The sequence below is a fragment of the Muscardinus avellanarius genome (genome assembly GCF_963383645.1).
Source record: "Muscardinus avellanarius genome assembly, chromosome: 6".
NCBI classification, from domain to species: domain Eukaryota; kingdom Metazoa; phylum Chordata; class Mammalia; order Rodentia; family Gliridae; genus Muscardinus; species Muscardinus avellanarius.
Genome location: NC_137791.1, coordinates 82,229,436 through 82,249,652, shown reverse-complemented (window position 1 = coordinate 82,249,652; position 20,217 = coordinate 82,229,436). Strand labels below are relative to the sequence as shown.

At 37.1% G+C, this 20,217-nt stretch overlaps 1 protein-coding gene across 1 annotated transcript in view; it reads left to right on the top strand.

Annotated features, from left to right (window-relative positions):
- AMBN (ameloblastin) overlaps nucleotides 1-20,217 on the top strand; it is a gene marked incomplete at both ends in the record, with an annotated part of 65,188 nt that overhangs the window by 38,805 nt on the left and 6,166 nt on the right. Inside the window, 5 exons of the mRNA XM_080697225.1 lie at nucleotides 2,379-2,471; nucleotides 14,128-14,144; nucleotides 15,106-15,174; nucleotides 18,066-18,128; nucleotides 19,656-19,703. Coding sequence (XP_080553351.1) covers nucleotides 2,379-2,471; nucleotides 14,128-14,144; nucleotides 15,106-15,174; nucleotides 18,066-18,128; nucleotides 19,656-19,703 — 290 coding nt within the window. The remainder of the gene's footprint in view (nucleotides 1-2,378; nucleotides 2,472-14,127; nucleotides 14,145-15,105; nucleotides 15,175-18,065; nucleotides 18,129-19,655; nucleotides 19,704-20,217) is intronic.

Sequence of the window (20,217 nt, the reverse complement as noted above, 5' to 3'; positions counted from 1 at the left end):
ACCTCCAGGCTATAGTCCTGGACCTATTTTATACTTTATTTGGAAACAGGGTCTCACTAAGTTGCTGAGAGCCTCACTAAGTAGCTGAGGCTGGCTTTGAACCTGTGCAATCCTCCTGTCTTAGCCTCCCAAGCACTGGGATTACAAGCATGTGCCACCACGCCTGGCCAGAACCAGTAGTTTATTTGGTGACATAAAATGCAGAGCCTGTATGATCATAGGACTTATTTTCAAGGAGCATTTCTAGAGGCTAGTGGTATCTGTCAGAACATGCTTTGGGCAGGGCAGACCTATGGTATAACTGTGGAAGTTCTCCCTCCAGAGCTCCTGCAAGCCTTGGGGGAGGCAGGTGGGAAGCAGCTATTTCCCCCAAGTTCAGCAGCTTCTGCCCAACATGGTGGGTAGCAGAGAAGCCATAGGCTTTGGACCAATAATACTGGATAAAAACCTGATCCTAGAGCTTACCTTCATGGCCTGACGCAGGTGGTGAAAACACTTTGATCCTCATTTCCCTCTAGAGATCATAATACCTGCCTCCTATTGTTCTTGTGAGGAATAAATAAAATAAAACAGGACAAGTATTAGGTTTAGTGTGAAAATAGAACCTAACAGACAGCCTTCCCCTCCCTTTAACCTCACCCCCATAGTCTATGCTAGATTTTATTATATTCTGGAAAGCACAGCACAACCAGTCAGATAAATACACCCTGCTGATGTAGAGAACAAATGCATGTGCTTCATCATCTGTGCTGCCTCTGTTATTTTGTTTGCATTTCTTACCTCTCTGCACTTCTGTGTTCCAGCCAGAAAGGCTGAGACAACAGAAGAAAGCAGCAGAGTCTTCATGTTGCCTGAGTAAGAGACCCTGACCGCCTTCTGAGAGATGTAGTTCTTGTATCTGTACATCAGTTGGTTCAGAGTCCTACATTTTTATATCAACCAAGAATTACCTTGCTCTATCCAAATTTAAGTAAAATCCTCCAAATTTTTCATCTGGGACTCTCATAGCCAAGAATTTTTTTAAGTAATGTTTTAATCAACATTTTATGTGAGACTATAATGCGGTACCTGAGATTCATAACAAACACTCCTCAATCATTATTGTAATCCATGTCATTCTAGAATAGTTCAAAGGTCTTCCAAATGATAAGATTAAATCTGAAAAATAACCACTTTTTAATATCTACTATTTTGTATGTAGAATATAATCACTAGTGTTCCAGTCAGCCAGCTCATCAGAGAATGAGCTACTCTACACTGGTGAATTTTCCAGATGAATGAGGGCCATAGTTAGCTCACTTTTCTAAACCATCATTCCAACTTACTTAGAAAGGAGCTCTAGAATGCAGAGAAGAAAATGGAGATGGGACCTAAATGAGGGGGATCTGATGGAGAAGGAAAAAAATTCCCTAATGTACATGATGTACATTCATACACATATCAGAGTCAATCACTAAGTGAAACATAAGAAGGAGGAAGGTGGAAGGAATGGGGTGAGCAGTGGGTAAGGGCTAGTTGAGTGATGTGTGCATGCATGTATGCCTCAACCATCTTGTACTCCATTACGATGTATGACTACAATGCACCAATAATTTTTTTTTTAATGGAGAAGTGGAATAAAGGTAACGTCATGTTAAGAATGCAGAGCATGGTCTGGGATGTAGCTCAGTGGCAAAGCATTTGCCTGGCAAGTGCACCACCCTGGGTTCGATCCCCAGTCCAAAAAGATTAAAAAAAAAAAAATGCAGAGCAGCCAGACTGGTAAATACACCTAGGATTACAGATTCGAGGCAAGCCTAAGCAACAGCAAGGCCCTCAGCAACTGAGCCCTATTTTAAAATACAAAATAAAAAAGGCTGGGGGAGAGCTCCGAGGTAGAAAGACCCCGGGATCAATCTCCTTACAGATAAAGAAAAAAAAGAAAGAAATGCAGAGCGGTATACTAACCAGAGATTAGGAGAGGTAACTACATCTCTGTTTAACTCAGAAAGAGTTCTCCTCCTCTCCATCCTGCCTAGGTGAAGAAAGACTTTGAAAGAGTTTGTGTATGGTCTTTGGAAGAAATAATAGAGCACAGAGGAACAGACTAGAGAAGTTTGGAGACAGAAGTTTTGAATTTGGAGGTTCTCAAATTAGAAAATTTGTAGGTTTTTTAGCCTATTGCTACTGATTTAACACTGAAAACTTTGGAGATATTTGGCCTACCAATCCTTGGAGCTTATTAAGAAGAGCTTTGAGTACATCTATAGAATTTGGCATGTTTCAAGAAAAATCCCAGAGAAAAAGAACACAGGGGGAGTCGTTAGTGGGATTAGATTTCAATTTCTCTCCAAATTCCAAAGAGAACTTCAACACTTTCTTCTTGTTTGTTAAACCAGTTGTCTGGGAAAGGAAAGAATATCATAGTTTAGGACCAGAGCTCTGCAAATCTGCCAGGATATTGTCTGCATTCACCCTGGAAACTGATGAAGGTAAAGAATTACAACACATTTAATTTTTCAAGAGTCAAAACATTCCTTATTTGACCTCTTTGCTTCCTTGATCAAAACATTTTAAAATATGCTCTAACCTGATTTTAATGGCACAGTCACTATTACAAACACTCATTCCTCTTTTAACAGGAGCCTCTAAAACACTGAGAAACATTAGATCCTGTACTAAGCATCCTCTGGTCTCTGTTTGTTTGTTGCTTTTTTTTTTTTTGTGTGTGTGTGTGTGGTACTGGAGGTGGAACTCAGGGGCTGCTTTCTACCTCCAGGATATTCTCCCAGACCTATTTTATATTTTATTTGGAAACAGGGTCTCACTAGGTTGCTGAGAGCCTCACTAAATAGCTGAGGCTGGCTTTGAACCTGTGTGATACTCCTGTCTCAGCCTCCCAAGCATAGAGATTACATGGGTGCGCCCCCACACCCAGCTCTGTTGTGTGTGTGTATATATGTATTTTTTGTTTTTGTTTTCGCGATACGAGGGGTGGAACCCAGGGGCATTCTGCCTTAAAGCTACGCCCCCAGCCATATTTTTTATTCCTTATTTTGAAACAGGGTCTCACTGACTTGTAAAGGGCCTTACTTTCAGACAGCTGAGGCTGTCTGAAAACCATGATCCTCTGTCTCAGCCTCCCATATGCTGGGATTACAAGCATGTGCCACCACGCCTGGCTTGTTTTGTTTTATTTTAGTTATTTTTATACTTATGCTTGTTGTTGGCTATTATTTCTGGTGGCTATAAATTTTTCAAAATCTGGAAATACTTTCCTTTCCATTCTGATTTGCCACTTCTAATACATTATAATCTGAAAATTATAAAATGATGACATTGTTTTCAAGTGTAATTCAGATAAGAATAAAAAGGTACCAAAAGAGTTTGAATGTGTTCACTTCAATGTGCTCTTGGTTTGGATGGCTTTGAAGACACTTTTTTCCTTATTTCTGAATTAAATATGTTCCAGATAACTGCATTAAAATATAAATAAATGGATTAAAAATCATGGAATATACACACAGTGGAATTCTATTCAGCAATAAAGGGCAACAAAATAATGTCATTTGCAGGAAAGTGGGTGGACCTGGAGAACATCATGGTAAGTGAGATAAGCCAGTCACAGAAAGTGAAGGGCATATGTTTTCTCTCATATGTGAAAGCTAGAGAATAATCAGGATATAAGAGAGACTTCAGATAATGGAAAAGGCTCCAGTGGAGCCAGGGGGGTGCTCTAAAGGAAGGAGAAAGGAGAATCAGTGAAGCAATCACTTCCATTGACATTATGCATATATGAGAAAATACCAATGTCAATCTCAACATCCTGTATAGGGAAGGAGGAGGGTAGGGAGGGAGCCAGGAGAAGGCCCCCCGAGTGCTGTGTGTATGTATGTCACTTCCACTATGAACTACATTATGATGTGAGGCTACAGTGCACTAATAAAAATATTTTAAAAGATAAATGATAATCATATTAGTGATTTATACATCCATTTGATAAAGACTGTGCCACAGATGGCTCCTTTCTCTCACACCCTGCATTTGCTCCACCAGTAAATTCCACCAGATTTACCTTGAAAAAGATGCAGAATTCAACCACGTTTCACCCCTTCCACAGCTACCACTCTAGCCAAAAACCATCATTATCTCTAAGCTGAAGAACTGTAATCTCTCCAAACCTGTGTCTCTGCTTCTACCTTTGACTCCCTTCAAACCCAGCCAGAGAAAAACTATTAAAATATTCAATCAAATATATCATGTCCTTATTCAGATCAAAACCCTCCAATAGCTTTCTACCTCTCTCAAAGTAAAAGCCAAAGCCATTACCGTAACCTCTGAAATCCTACATGATTTCATCTCCTACCGGTCTTCTTCATTCACTCTCCTCCACCCCAAAACTGGCCTCTATTTCTGTTCATCAAACGCCTCTAGAACAATTACCTTCATGCATGGCTGTTTTCTTTTCCTGGGACACGCTTCTCCAGATACCCAGTTTTCCACCTCACTTCTTCTAAGTCTTTTCCCAGTTGCCCCATTCACACTGAGACCTTCTGCGGTCACTCTGCCTAATATTTGAGCAATAATCCCTATGCCTCTTTGCAGTTTAAGGTTTTCTCCTTAGTATTTACCATACCGTTTATTTTACATATTTATCTTTCTTATTAACTACTTCCCCCTATAAGGTAAAATCCATGGAGTTTCTTTTCTAAATTTGTCTGTTTTGTTCTTTTTCATTCCCCTAGTGCTTAGACTAATATCTGCACATATTAGATACTCAGTTGTTGAATGAGTAAGTGACGTACCTCAACTTCTCGTTTAAGTTGCAATGGAAATCTAACATCCAACTAATTCCTTTTATATATTTAGCTTCCCATTGAAAATGTTTAAACCTTTTTTGGTATAATTTGTCTCTATCATCAGACAGTCCTAGGTTAAACCTACACTGCCTCTGACTAGCTGTGTAACTTTGGATAATTCACTTAATCCCACTCAACTTACTTTTCTTCTCCCTATAAACTATTGACAATAACAATATGACTTGCCTCATGGAATTATCAAAAATATTAAATGAAATAAATGTCCAAGGCATAATATATTTGAAGGACTTAATACATGTGATTCATTGTTTTTTGTTTGTTTGTTTTTGTTTTTGTTTTGTGGTACTGGGGTTCCTGGAAACCCTTCTTACCTCCAGGCTACACTCCCAGACCTATTTTTCTTTTTTTTTCTTTTTTTTTTTTTTTTTTTTTTTTTTTTTTTTTTGGTGGTACTGGGGTTCCTGGAAGCCCTCTACCTCAGGGCTACACTCCCAGACCTATTTTTTTTTTGTGTGGTACTGGGGTTCCTGGAAGCCCTTCTACCTCCGGGCTACACTCCCAGACCTATTTTTACATTTTTTATTTGGAAACAGGGTCTCGTAAGCCAGCGCATGTGGCTGGCTTCGAACCTGCACGATCCTCCTGTCTCTGCCTCCCAAGCGTGGGGATTACAAGTGTGCGCCACCACGCCCGGCCCAGGCCTATTTTTTATATTTTTTGAATTTGGAAACAGGGTCTCCTTAAAGCCAGCAAGGCTGGCTTTGAACCTGCACAATCCTCCTGCCTCTCCGCCTCCCAAGCACGAGGATTACAAGCGTGCACCACCATGCCCGGCAATTCATTGTTTTTGTATGATTTCTAAATATATGTATCCAAGCCAGGCATGGTGGTGCACGCTTGTAATCCCCGCGCTTGGGAGGCGGAGACAGGAGGATCACGCAGGTTCGAAGCCAGCAGTGCTGGCTTAAGAGACCCTGTTTCTAAAACTAAAATAGGTCTGGGAGTGTAGCCCGGAGGTAGAAGGGCTTCCAGGAACCCCAGTACCACCTAAAAATAAAAAAATAAAAATTAAAAAAAATATATATATATATATATGTGTGTGTGTGTGTGTGTGTGTGTGTGTGTGTGTCCCCAGATGTCAGATTTTTATATTATGGAGAACAAAAGAATTTCAAAAACTAGAAAAAAGTTTTAACTTTCATAGTACCATCCTTTGGATATAAGTAGATTAAATGCAAAGAGAGAGAGAGAGAGAGAGAGAGAGAGAGAGAGAGAGAGAGAGAGAGAAATGCTGATTCTAGTTTGTCTTGTGTTATTGTAGGCAGTTATCACGTCCATCTTCTGAAAGAGAAATCCAAGATTCTAGTATGTGTGCCATTTGGTAATATGCCACCCTATCAGTTGGGTAATTTTTCACTAGTTTCTTTAGTAACACTTAACTTCAGCAAATTCACTTTTGTTTTCTTTCTTTTTTTTATTTATTTATTTTGGTACTGGAGATTGAACCCATGGGCATTCTACCTCTGAGCTGTACCTTCAGCCCTATTTTTTATTCTTTATTTTGAAACAGGGTCTCACTAAGTTGCAGAGGGCCTCACTAACTAGCTGAGGCTGGCTGCCAACCTGTGATACTCCTGTCTCAGCCACCCAAGTACTGAGATTACAAGTGTGCACCACCATGCCCAGCTGAATTCACTTTTTTCTTACCATTATGCCACCAGTTCATCTCTTTTCACTCATTCTTCTTCAACACAGAAGTTTGCCTGTCAGTCAATATTCTTCATCCTTTGCAAGCCAGGATTTAAAATTGACTCTCCTAAGAACACTTCTGTGATTAATCCTATCACATCCTAATTACCTATATATCCCTTCAACATGTATGCTAAATCAGTAGCTATTTGCATCAATTGTGTACTTACAATTTACCAGGCACTTCTCTGAGCACCTTAGTGTACTGTTCATTTACTTCTATGTAGATTCATGCATTTATGCCCTTTTGTAGATGAGGAACTAAAGTACAGAATAACAAAATAACTTGTTGAAGACACAACCAGAGCATCATGAACCTCTAGCCCACTAAGCAGTCGGCTCCATATTCTTCATGATCAAGTAATGCATACCACATGTTCTTACTTGAGTTTCTTTCAAAATATCTCAAGTTGGTTCATGTGTCATGACATAGATTGTTTCTCCAACTATATTCACATTCAGGGGGAAAGGTGTCTGAGTTTCTCTCTTTCACTAACCCTGATATGATGGTCAATTCATAGTGAGTTTTAACAAATGTTCCTTAACAAACTCAGCAGTAAAGTGACTAGCACAGGACATGGTGATTGGCCTTTCTTTCCAATGATACCAAAAACTTCTGGACAAAGCAAACACCACTCTACTGTAAAACTGACTGATGCCCTTAGGCAGAGTCCACGTGTGAAGAGCTGAAGCTGATCCATGTTAGCTTGTGGTCAACTCTCAGTCTTCCAAAGGCCTTCTGAAGTGGCCTTACTATGGGCATCAATAGCAGATAATCTAGGAGAGATACAGTAAATCACCATTTTTGACCAATCAGAGGGGATGGGATGGGGGAGGATGGAATCTCTTTAAAACTCATGACGTAAATAAATGTATCAAATTAATCACCAATCAAGCATGGGATCAAGGGGGAGGAGGGAATGGGATGGGGATTGGATAAAGGCTAATTGGATGATGTGTGCTTGTACATCCTCACAAGTCTTGCATTCCATTGTGATGTATGACTACAATGCACCAATAAATAAATATATATTAAAAAACAAAGTAAATCGCCATTTTAACATACAAAGCAAATGGGTGCTTTACTTGGCAAGCAACAGAGAGATACTGTGTTTACTACACATATTTCCATCACAAACTCCCGTATTTGTAATGGAGCAAGACCAAATTGTTTACCATTAGAGTTTTTTTTACTTTGGGATCCACCAGGCTAAGAAAAGGGAAAAGGGGCAGAAAATAAGATCAACCTGACTCCAATAAGTACATATGAAGTATATACTATGTGAGAAACTTCAGTTAAATATAAAGCCTTTTCATGGAAGGAATTTTAACTTAAAATTTTTGAAATGTCTATCAAAGAAATTATATCAAGCATGACAAAGATTGACACGCATGCTACAGAAAATGTCTTTTTTTTTTTTTCAGTACTGGGGATTGAATCCAGGGGGCATTCTACCTCCAAGCTACATTCCCAGCCCTATTTTTTATTCTTTGTTTTGAAACAGGGTCTCACTAAGTGGCGGAGGGTCTTACTAAGTAGCTGAGGCTGGCCATGAACCTGTGATCCTTCTTTTCAGCCTCCCAAGTACTGGGACTACAAGCATGCGCCACCATGCCCAGCTATAAAATGTCTTAAAATATAAGCTCAGTGACTTATAAAATATATACAAACTGGTAACAATATCAAATTCTCTGTTGGCTAACAAGTAAAAATATGAAAAAATTTACAAAGTAGAAAAATAGTAAGTAAATATGTAAGGAAAATTTTTATGATATTGATAATGATCAAAGAAATATAAACAAAAATACCAATGAAGTGGTGCATTATATCTATTAAATTATGGAGGAGAATTAATTAGATGAACAAATTCTGGTAAGGCTGTGGTAAAAATGGTGTGCATAATTGGTGGTGATGTATAAACTTGGACAATTCCGCAACATTTGTCAAGAATCACCAAAATATAAATAATTTTAACTAGTAGTAAATTATACAAAAAATAATTCAAAATATAAAAACATTTTAAATCACTACTACATAGTCATTGTGAAAAGTTAGAAGCACGTATTAAAAATAGAGAATTAGCCAGCCGGGAGTAGTAGCCCATGCTTGTAATCACAGTATTCAGGAGGCAGACATCTGAGGATCGCAGTTCACAGATACCCTCAGCTACTTAATGAGGCCATTTGCAACTCAGTGAGACCCTGTTTCAAAAACTCAAAAGACTAAATAATAGGGCTGGGAGTGTAGCTCAGAGGTACAATGCTCCTGGGTTCCATCCCCAGTATCACAAAAAAAAAAAAAAGAATTACCCAGACAATTTAAAATATATTTATTCCTATAGTCATATATAAATATTTATGATATTAATATTTATGATTAATTAGTCCAAATCAACTTGTTGATAATTGAGTTCATCATAATGTAGTAAATTAAATCAAGGACTCTGGACTTAGATGCCTGAGTTATCTTGTATAAAAAGAAGTAGCAGGCTAGCCTCAGCAACTTAGTGAGGCTCTCACAATCTAGCAAGACTCTGTTTCAAAATAAAAATAAATAAATAAGAAAACAGGACTGGGGGGTGTAGCTCCTGGGTTCAATCCCCAGTTCCAAAAAGAATAAAAGGAGAATAGCATCATCTTTGTAAAGTTCTTATGAGAGTTAAATTTATTTATTTATTTATTTTTATTGTGGTACTGGGGTTCCTGGAAGCCCTTCTACCTCTGGGCTACACTCCCAGCCACCTATTTTTTATATTTTTGTTTGGAAACAGGGTCTCTTAAGCCAGCGAGGCTGGCTTCAAACCTGGGCGATCCTCCTGTCTCCGCCTCCCAAGCGCGGGGATTATAAGCGTGCGCCACCACGCTCGGGGAGAGTTAAATTTATATATGTAAAACACTCTAATGCCTGCTTACAGGAAATACTATCCAAACATTAGCTATTACTATATGTATAGAACACCAAGGATCCAAGTTAGTGAGGCGAGGTGATTGCTACCCTACAGGAATGTTTCATATCAATAAAAACCATACTCGCCGGGCGTGGTGGCTCACGCTTGTAATCCCCGCGCTTGGGAGGCCGAGACAGGAGGATCGCACTTGTTCGAAGCCAGCCTCAGCTACTTAGTGAGGTTCTCAGCAACTTAGTGAGACCCTGTTTCCAAATAAAGTATAAAATAGGTCTGGGAGTAGAAGAGACTCTGGGTTCCATCCCCAGTTCCACAAAAAAATAAATAAATTTAAAATTAAAAACCATACCCCCAAAATTAAAAGACCACATACAAAATAAAATGCTAAAGATCTATTCATACATAATATATGAATGATAATACATGATATATATATATATACATAATATGAATAATTACAAATATCTGTAATTCAGAGAAGAAAAAAATCACAGTGGAGTAGAATGGTTGAGGAATGGGTCACAGAAGAGGTGAAATTTAAGGAAAATTTTTTTGTGGTACTGGGGATTTAACCCAGGGGCATTCTACCTCCAAGCTACACCTTTAGTCCTATTTTTTATTATTATTTTGAAACAGGGTCTCACTAACTTGTGGATGGCCTAAGTAGCTGAGGCTAGCCATGAACCTGTAATCTTCCTGTCTCGGCCTCCCAAGTACTGAGATTATAAGCATGCATCACCACACTCTGCTTAAGTAGAAATTTAAAAAAAAAAAAAAAAGGAGGGGAGAAGAGACTCTTGGAAGAATCGCCATATTCATAGCAGCATTCACAACAGCCAAGACAAGGAAACAACACAAATGTCCATTGAGAGATAAGTAGATAAAAATGCGGTATAAACATGTAGTGGGATTTTTTTTTTTTTTTTTTTTTTTTTTTTTGGTGGTGGTGGTACTGGGGGTGGAACCCAGAGGCTTTCTACCTCCGGGCTATAATCCCAGACCTATTTTATACTTTACTTGGAAACAGGGTCTCACTAAGTTGCTGAGAGCCTCACTAAGTAGCTGAGGCTGGCTTCGAACCTGTGCGATCCTCCTGTCTCAGCCTCCCAAGAGCAGGGATTACAAGAGTGCGCCACCACGCCCAGCTAGTGTGGGATATTATTAAGCCACAAAAAAAAAAAAAGAGGGAAAACCTACTATCTACAAGATGAACCTAAAGACATGGAACCAAGTGAAAGAAGACAGTCACAGAAGGACAGCTACTGCATGATTGTGAAGAAAATAGTCAAACACATAGAAGTAGAAGCTAGAAGGAGGGAGAAACGAAAGATTATTTTTCAGTGGGTGAAAAGTAAACTTTGGAGGTGACAGACATTTTTAAGACCTTGTTTGTGATGATTGCATCATGAGTGTGTGCATATGTCCAAACTCATCAAGTATACATTAATATGTATACTCTTGGAATATCAATTATATCTCAACAATGCTTTTTAAAAGTCTAGTACAAAGCAGGTTTTTTTTCAATACTGGGGATGGAACCCAGGAACATTCTATCTCCAAGCTATACTCCCAGCCCTATTTACTCATTTATTTATTTGGTTGGTTGGTTGGCTTTCATCTCACTAGGTTGCTGAGAGTCTTACTGCATTGCTGAGGCTGTCTTCAAATCTGCTATCCTCCTGTCTCAGCCTCCCAAGTACTAGGATTACAGGTGTGTGCCAAAATGCCTGGCTAAGGCAGACTTTTTAGCGTACATGTTTCTTTATTTTAACAAGAATTCGTGATCATTGGACATTATCTGCATATTACTGTACTAAACACTCTGTATTGCTATTATTATATTTAATCAAATTGAAATAATACTCACCTATGTTAGCATTTGACAGATGAAATACTGTATGAAAATACTACATATATAAAGATTAAGTAGCATCGGTGTCATGTGATGAGTATCATAGAAAAAAATAAACAGCTGTGTTGTTAGTCACTATCCTAACATCTGCAGGGTCTCCTTGCCTTAGATATTTTTAAAAGTTTTTCTGTGCCGTGTTACATGAGGTTTTGTTTCATTATCTGTTTTTGTTGTACTCTGAACATAACATTTTTTATTTTTTTTTTTTATTGGCTTTCTGGTTGGTCTTTATAGAAATATGTTCATGACCAACATTATTTCCATCAGATTTGGTAATCACTTTAAAAAGCCTATCAGAATTTCATTAATACACTCATGCTAATTTCTAATTTCTTCATAATTAAAAGATGATTCATGGAATTTGTAAGAATTCTGACTTTCCTAATAACACACATCAAGATGAAACCAACTCCTACTTGATCACAAGTCATTAGTCCTCAATTATCAATTATTTTTCAATTACTTGTATCATTATTATATGTAGCATAATATTATGTACTTAATTATTATATCACTATTACTCAATTATTATCAACGCACAGTGTCTCACATAAAATGGGAAATAAATTGGAAAGGCGAATTGAAATAAATGTTAATTTAATAATTACAGAGGATGAATTTTACACGATAGCCTTTAGGGAGCCTTAAAATGTTTCTGAGTGGGGTAGTGAAATGCTGAAACCAGTGTTTTAGAAAAACATTTGGTATTGGTATATTGGATATTGGAGGATAAACAATATACCAGATCAACATTTGGAAAACAACCCAGAGTAAGTATGAAGGACACTTAAAAATAGGAAGCAGCAACAAAAACTGATATATTAGATATTTGGCTTAAGAGTCAAACAAAACATATAAATCCTATGAAAACATCATTATTACCATGTTATAATCATGCTCATAAATGGTAAGCAATACACATACACACATCACTTTCTAGTTTAGAAGTCAAGCAGGAGGTTTGATCCCATGGATTCAACACAGAGTTACACACAAAGGAAATGCTTTCCATCTTGTTCCTCCTCTACCGTTCTTGGAGCAGAAGAGCTAACTGCAGCAGGCCTCTTCCTCCAACACACACACACACACACACACACACACACACACGCATGCATGTACACACACGCACGCGCGCATGCATGCACACGCGTGTACGTGTTCTACAGCATCCTTGGGTGCCCAAATTTTAAGCAGTTTTTCCCATACAAAGGACAATCATTGCACTTTTCTAAGTACCCCATATTTCGAGCAGTTTCTTCCACAAAATGTATAATCATTCCACTTATTAAATACATACTGTTTGGCAGCGGTTGCATCTTCATCATATTAATGAATTTTCAAGACAAGCTTGTAGTCGTAAGTTAGCCTTATATTACAAAGGAAGGAACTGGGGCTTCTTATAGATTAAGGAACTTAACCAAGAACCAAAAACTGGGATAAAGAGAGAGATTACTTTAATTTCAATAACACACAATTTACAAAACACATCGATATTTCTTTATTTATATGCATCCCAAACAATTTTATTACTGGGAGGCGTTTTTTTTTTTTTTTTCAGGTTCTTAGATAGCATTATTTGAAGCTACTTGGCCTTCACTTGGTGATGGCAATGTCTTTCTCCCAAAATACCAGCTTCCTCAATGTTCCCTGTAATTGGCAAGATCTCTACTTCCCTAAAGAGAGTACTGAGTCATCCCTTCTTCAGAAACCAATCTTTAATGCTTAGCCCTGCCATGTATGAAATCACACCTTTGGAAAGAGGAAGATGGGCAGAGAAATAACAAAAGCAGTTGATGTTCTATCCATGATATTCTTATCTGTTCATGGAGAAGAACCCATCTGTGTTGATGTTAACTTCTAAGTGACCCAAATTTACCTAACAATCTAGCTTGCTCCTACTGCCTAGAAATGAGTCTATCAAAAGAGTGAAGTGAGAGTTGTACCCATTGATTTGATTGGTTCCTGGGGAATATTCTAAATCATGCCCCTTTTCCCAGGAAGAACATGCACCCAAAGGTTTACCCAAAGTGATTCTTACAGACAGTCCAATTGAAATTTCTTACAAAAGTTTGGCTATCTCTAATCAGTTATCTTCAGATATGAAAATGCCTAGAAAAGTCCAAGAGAAAAAAATCAAAACACTTTCATTATCCATCTTACATGTTCATCTTCTCTTTTAAGCCCAGAAAGACATTTAGTGTTTTCCTCTAGAGTGTGTTTGGTGTGTGTGTGTGTGTGTGTGTGTGTGTGTGTGTGTGTGTGTGTGTGTGTTGGAGGAGAGATACCACAATAACCCTGAGAGTGAAACTCAGAATGCTGCATTGGGTGACTAGCTTTATCTACAGATAAATACTTACACAAAACAGATAATGCCTTGTTTTGCACTAATTTTACGTGTATTTCCCCCAGCTCACCAAAATGATTATCTTCCGAGCCCATGTCCATTATTCCCTTACTGTCTTCCCTGTAATCTAGTTCTCTGAATAAATACAGGGGCCGAGTTGCAATTAAAAATAATGAGACCCTACAGGGTCAATGTCCTTGCATGCAATAAAAGGGTGTGGACTAATTTCAGGAGCAGAAATTTTTTTTCCTCCATTTTGCTTCACTTTGATTGGTGGAGTTGTACTTTAAATAAAGGTTTCTGATCTTCCCAGAATGAGAGGTACAGAGCAAGTCCCAGGCACGGTTCAGAAAAAAATTGTAATCTTCTTTCCTTAGAACTATCTTGATTGGCATCAACAGTCCCAGAGAACACAGTGAATGTCTGCATCTAAGGTAAAATGTGATTTTTTTTATTTCTGTGTTTCCTGTAAATTATTTTTGTTTCCTATCTCCAGGCAGCCACAGAGAATTGATCTTCATTTGTCACCAGATGTTGAATAATAGCTTATTATAATCCATTAGTATTTTCCAGAGAAGACATGACTAATGCCCATCGGCTAAGAAAAAAATACATATCTACAGACTTTTTTAACTATTTGCTTACTAATGGCAATGACTAATTTAGAAAAGTATCAGAGGACAAGTATAAACCTCTTTGTTAGTCAGATCCTCATTCATGTGAAAATAAAGAACCTTTTGGAATGTATAGAGAGCATTCATCTTAGAAGAAAATTAAATTTGGGGACATATTTTCCATTAATAGCAAAGGAAATTGAAATGTTCAGTTTATTCTAATTTTTAAAAATAAATTATGATTATATAGCAAATTCAAACATCAAATAATATAACATATATATATATATATATATATATATATATATATATATACACACACACACACACATATATATGCAAACAAAGGTTATAAAATGATTGTTGGTTGTATTGCATTGCAAATACATTCCAAAATTTGTCCCAGAAGTTATGCAAAGTATAAACTTCTGTTAATAATACCTGATAAACCAAAATTTCACTTAGTGGAAAGTATTTTTAAATTCATAAAGCATTTTATGAAATGAAGCCCAGCATTTAAACAGTTATCAATGGAGGTTGTTGCTAAATGCTCATTTTCATTTTAGCTCCATTTTTAAAGAGTGCTTCAATACTTTTACTTGCTTATTAGCTCATTTGGGGAACTACTTAATACAAATTAGTTGTTTGACAACATTTGTTTTTATTGTTCTAAACTGATTGTTTCAGAAGAACAGATTTAAACTCGTTTTTTAAAGTGTCTCTTAACAACTCAGATATAAAAGTTCACCTGATTTAATTCTCCAACCCAATTGTGTTTTAGATTTCACTTTTCAAAATGAAGGACTTGATATTGATCCTGTGCCTTCTGGGAGTGAGTTTTGCAGTGCCGGTAAGTCTGTCTTCAAAAGTATGCTCTAAATAGGCTCCTGATTACTGAACCCCAAGCACCACTGAAGGGACATTAGCTGAGAGTTCATGCACATACTCATTAGACTTAACCCAATGATAACGCTCTAAATGAACCAAAGGGCACAGTAACCCAGACATCTGCCTTATTATCCAAAAGCAGTAAATGAAATATATAATTTTTCTACTCCAAATAGCATGTAAAGTGTCCCAAAGAAGAATTCTAAATCTTGTTGCGCTAATTTAAAGTTCAAACACATAGTGGTCTCTTGCAATGCCACGGCACAATTTTATTATTAGCTCCTTGCTCTATAATTATGAAACTGAAATGAAAAGAGAAAAATTCTCTGAGGAAAGTACATTTCTTGATTTTAAAAAGGACATAAGAGGCCGGGCGTGGTGGTACAGGCTTGTAATCCCTGCGCTTGGGAGGCAGAGACGGGAGGATCGCGCAGATCCAAAGCCAGCCTCTCTGGCTTAAGAGATTAAGAGACCCTGTTTCCAAATATATATATATTTGTTTCCAAATATATATATATAAAATATATAAAAATATATATATATAAAATATATATATATATATTTGGAAACAGGGTCTCTTAATATATATATATATATATCCAAATATATACATATATATAGAATATATATATTCTAGTTAAAGCTAGTAATTAACAAATTTACCTTGTAGAGGTGAAATTGTGTGACTGAAAGCTGAAGTTTCTTAAATTAAAACATGTCATGGCAATGGGGCTAATTGTATATTATAGTCCCACACCGGACCCACTCTAACATATATTGTAAGAGTCTCATATAAACACGATCCTTAGAGCACTGAACTACTCCAGGAAGCATGCAAGTCTGTTATCACAAAGACTTATCCAGCTGCTATATACATTCACCAAATATCTACTGAGCAGGTGCTATGTATCCAGGAATGTGCCATACATACACCTTCAGAGACAAGAAGGGATAAGACATGATCCCTTATTTTGAGAAGCTCATAGTTGGCCTCCAATGAGCTTCAGAATGTTTTAAATATTCTAAAGAGAGAAAAGATTAGCTATTTGAGCTTTTAAAATTAAATGCTTTAGAGAAATTGGATAAAATTTAGACAAAAGCCTTAGTTCCACAGATAAAAATACAATTTTTGTTCTGTAATACAAAATGAGCTTTTTTGTTTGTGTGTTTGTTTGTTGTTTGTTTTTGCGGGTCTGGGGATGGAACCCAGAGGCATTTGACCTCCAAGCTACTCACCCTGCCCAATTTTTTATTCTTTATTTTGAAACAGGGTCTCACTGAGTTGCGGAGGGCCTCACTAAATAGCTGAGGCTGTCCGAGAACCTCGATCCTCAGGTCTCAGCCTCCCGAATGCTGGCAAAATGAGTTCTTTAAATAAACATTTTTTTCTGAACTGGGAACTGAACTCAGGGGCATTCTACCTCTGAACTATACCCTCAGCTCTATTTTTTATTTTTTATTTTGAAATAGGCTTTCACTAAGTTGCAGAAGGGCCTGAGTAGCTGAGGCTTGCTGTGAGCCTGTAATCCTCCTGTCTCAGTCTCCCAAATACTGGGAGAATTTTAAATGAAAGAAAAATTTAGCTGCCACCCTAATTTACCTTTGTATGATACTGACACTGAAGTCTGTTTCAGCCATCCACTGTCAACCTAATACATTCATACTCTTTGAACCTCTCCTGTTTCACACCTGAATCAACTAGGTCTACTCTGAGGATCAGGATAATTGCTTATGATCACCAACTAACTGCCCTGATGGTCTCCTTTGAAGTCTTATGTAAAATGTATATTCTGTCTTTTTACATTCATTTAAATATTGTCCTTTAATTCACACTTGGAACAGATGGAAAGCAAAGTGTTTTTTGTCCTGTAGATGTTATTTGAATACTAATCAATAGGAGGGAAGAAGACTTTCATAGTCTCCCCAGATTTGGAAAAAATTTCCTAATACACACACACACACACACACACACACACACACACACACATCCTCAGACTCACAATCACTCTTCTTATCTGTACAGCTAGCCTCTTTCTCTACTCAGTGTGTTTGCTACACATTCATAATGGCTTCCCTTCTATACATGTCCCAAACTAAATTAAATGAAAAAATTTGTTTCTGTGCATATCCATTCTTGAAAAATCCAGGTGCAAATTGTGGTTTCAGAGGGTCAGTCCACTGTCAGCTGGTGCCAAGGCAGAAACATCATGGTGGAAAGGTATAGCAGAGAAAAGATGCTCAAAACTCATGACAGCCAGGAAGCAGAAAAGGGCTTATGTGATCATTTTTTAATAATATAAAGTACTCTTAGTTTTCCATTTTGTTGCTTTATTTTACTTCTCAATATGAGGTTTATTTGTTTGTTGGGAAGGTTAGTATTAGAGATTGAGCCTACGGGCATTTTACCTTTGACCAACACCCCCAGTCCTTTTTTTTTATTTTGAAACTGGGTTCACCAAGTTACTGATGGCCTCTCTAAGTTGCTGAGGCTGGCCTTGAACCTGCAATCCTATTGTCTCAGCCTCCCAGGTACTGGGAGTACAAGTGTGCACCACCACACCCCAGCCTCATTGTGTTTAATTTTAAATCAAATTTTTCTTTTAAAGCAACATAGCACTAAGATGGGCACAAAAGGTAGATGTTTAATGTGGGAGCAAAATTATTAAATATTATGATAATTCTCCCAAATAACTTATGTTCTTATTCTGTACAAAGCCCATGTCATTTAAGTAATAAACCAATATGGTGCCCTCTCAGATAGGCCTTATGTAGTGGGATGACTTGCTAGTCCTGTTATGCATTTAAGAAAGTTTTTCACCAAGAGAATTCTAAACTATTTTTATTTCTACTTAGATGTTTCCTCAGCAACCTGGGGCACCAGGCGTGCCACCAGGCATGGCTAGTTTGAGCCTTGAGGTATGTATTGCTAGAATTTTTACATATAATCTTTACATTAGTATTTCCTTGATCATTGGGAGATAAAATGAATTGTTTCTCTATTTTCCTAGCCAGTAGTCTTTGGCTGTCATACTGAGAAGTTCTGGAGAAGTGAATGACATTTATTAGAACTTTATCCTATAGTTCTATTGTAATTTTAAACTTGCAGAGGTTTTAAACTTCATCTGTATGTGAATCATAGTAATATAAATAACTAATGCTTAGTATATATTATATATACATTAATATAATTACTACTTTAAAACACTGTTCTGTAGTCACAAATGTTTTGGGGTTTTTTGTTGTTGTTTGGTTTGGTTTGGGGAGGATTTTTGTTGTTTTATTTTGTTTTTGGTGCTGGAGGTTGAACCCAGGGGCATTCTACCTCTGAGCTACGCCCCAGCCCTATTTTGCTTCTTATTTTGAAACAGGGTCTCACTAAGTTGAGGAGGGCCACACTAAGTTGCTGAGGCTAGCTGTGAACCTGCAGTCCTCCCATCTCATCCTCCCAAGTACTGGGATTACAAACATTGGCCACCATTCCTCACTTACAAATGATTTATAGTTAGCCTTGTTAGTTATAATATCTTATATGATAAGGGTCTCATGAAGAAAACTTACCTGTACAAAATTCATTTGTTTACAGGAAATTCTGTAAGTAGCATTCACATCATACTATTGTACCTTTGTACAGCCTGGTTTTTTTACAGTTCTTATAAATAATACATATATTCTGTTTAGAAAGCCCCAGAAAAATAGAAAGTTTTGACCATATTAATAAAAATTGACAGATATTTATGAGTTCATAAATATAGTAATTTTTAACAAGACCTTGCAAATTTTTCTTATGACAATCTAAGGGCAGTCATTATGTATATAAGCTACATACTTATTTCACATGGGAACTAATTTCACTCGTTTTTTTCTCACTTTGGAGGTTAAATTCAACCCAAAATACTCTAAATATCTTCCTATTAAAAAAAGTAAAACTGCTTTTTGTTTAAATGGCAGCATTCTTGCCAATCTATCCAGATATCATTTCTTCTAATTTTTTGTACTCATTATTTTGAGGTCTTTTGTGTTTGGGAAAAGGTTTGTTTTGTTTGGCTTGTCTATTTTTTTCAAATTCCTTTTTAAACTGAATTGGTAAGAGACAAAGTAATTTGAATGGGAGCAGAGAGTTAAGCAATATCCTCACAACTACACATATCTTTCAGTTGGATGAGCTATTTTCCCATATTTCAGTGTGATACCCACTTAACTGATACTTTTTCCTCCTTTAATTTACAATACAAGCAAACTCATTTTAATAGAATACAATAACAATAGCAGACCCACACTACACATTTTCGTCTCTCAGTGATGATTTGTGTCTTCTGTTGCTTTATTTAAATTTTGTTTTATTCAAATGTTATATTAGTAATATTAAATGTTATGAGAAATCAGTAGTCTCAAAAAGATGGCAAAAAATATGTGAAAACACTAACCCACTTTTTCTCTTGATAGACAATGAGACAGTTGGGAAGTCTGCAGGGATTAAACGCACTTTCGCAGGTAATCACATTCCAAATATTTCTTATATGCAAGTATTAAAGGTGGTGGTGATAGTAGCAGCAGCATTGTAATTCATAAAATGTATTTGTGAAGGCCAGTCCTGGTGGCACATGTTTGTAATCCCAGCACTTGGGGGGCTGAGACAAGAGGATAGCAGGTCTGCAACCAGCCTCAGCTACTTAGTGAGGCCCTATGCAACTTAGTAAAACCTTGCTTCAAAATAAAGAACAAATTAGTGCTGGGGGTACAGTTCAGAGGCAGAATGCCCCTGGGTTCAATCTCTAGTACCACAAAAAAATTATTTGTGAATAGACAATATCCTAAATATTGAAAGATTAAATAACTGAGATTGCCTAAAACAAAATAAGGTAGGTGATAGGAAAATAAAAAACAATTAAATTTTAATTTTAAAAGAAAATTAAATTTTCTTTAGTTAAAAAAAAAAATCCTGAGCCAGACATTGTAACGCATGCCTTGGGAAGCTGAAACAGGAGGACTGCAAGTTCAAGGACAG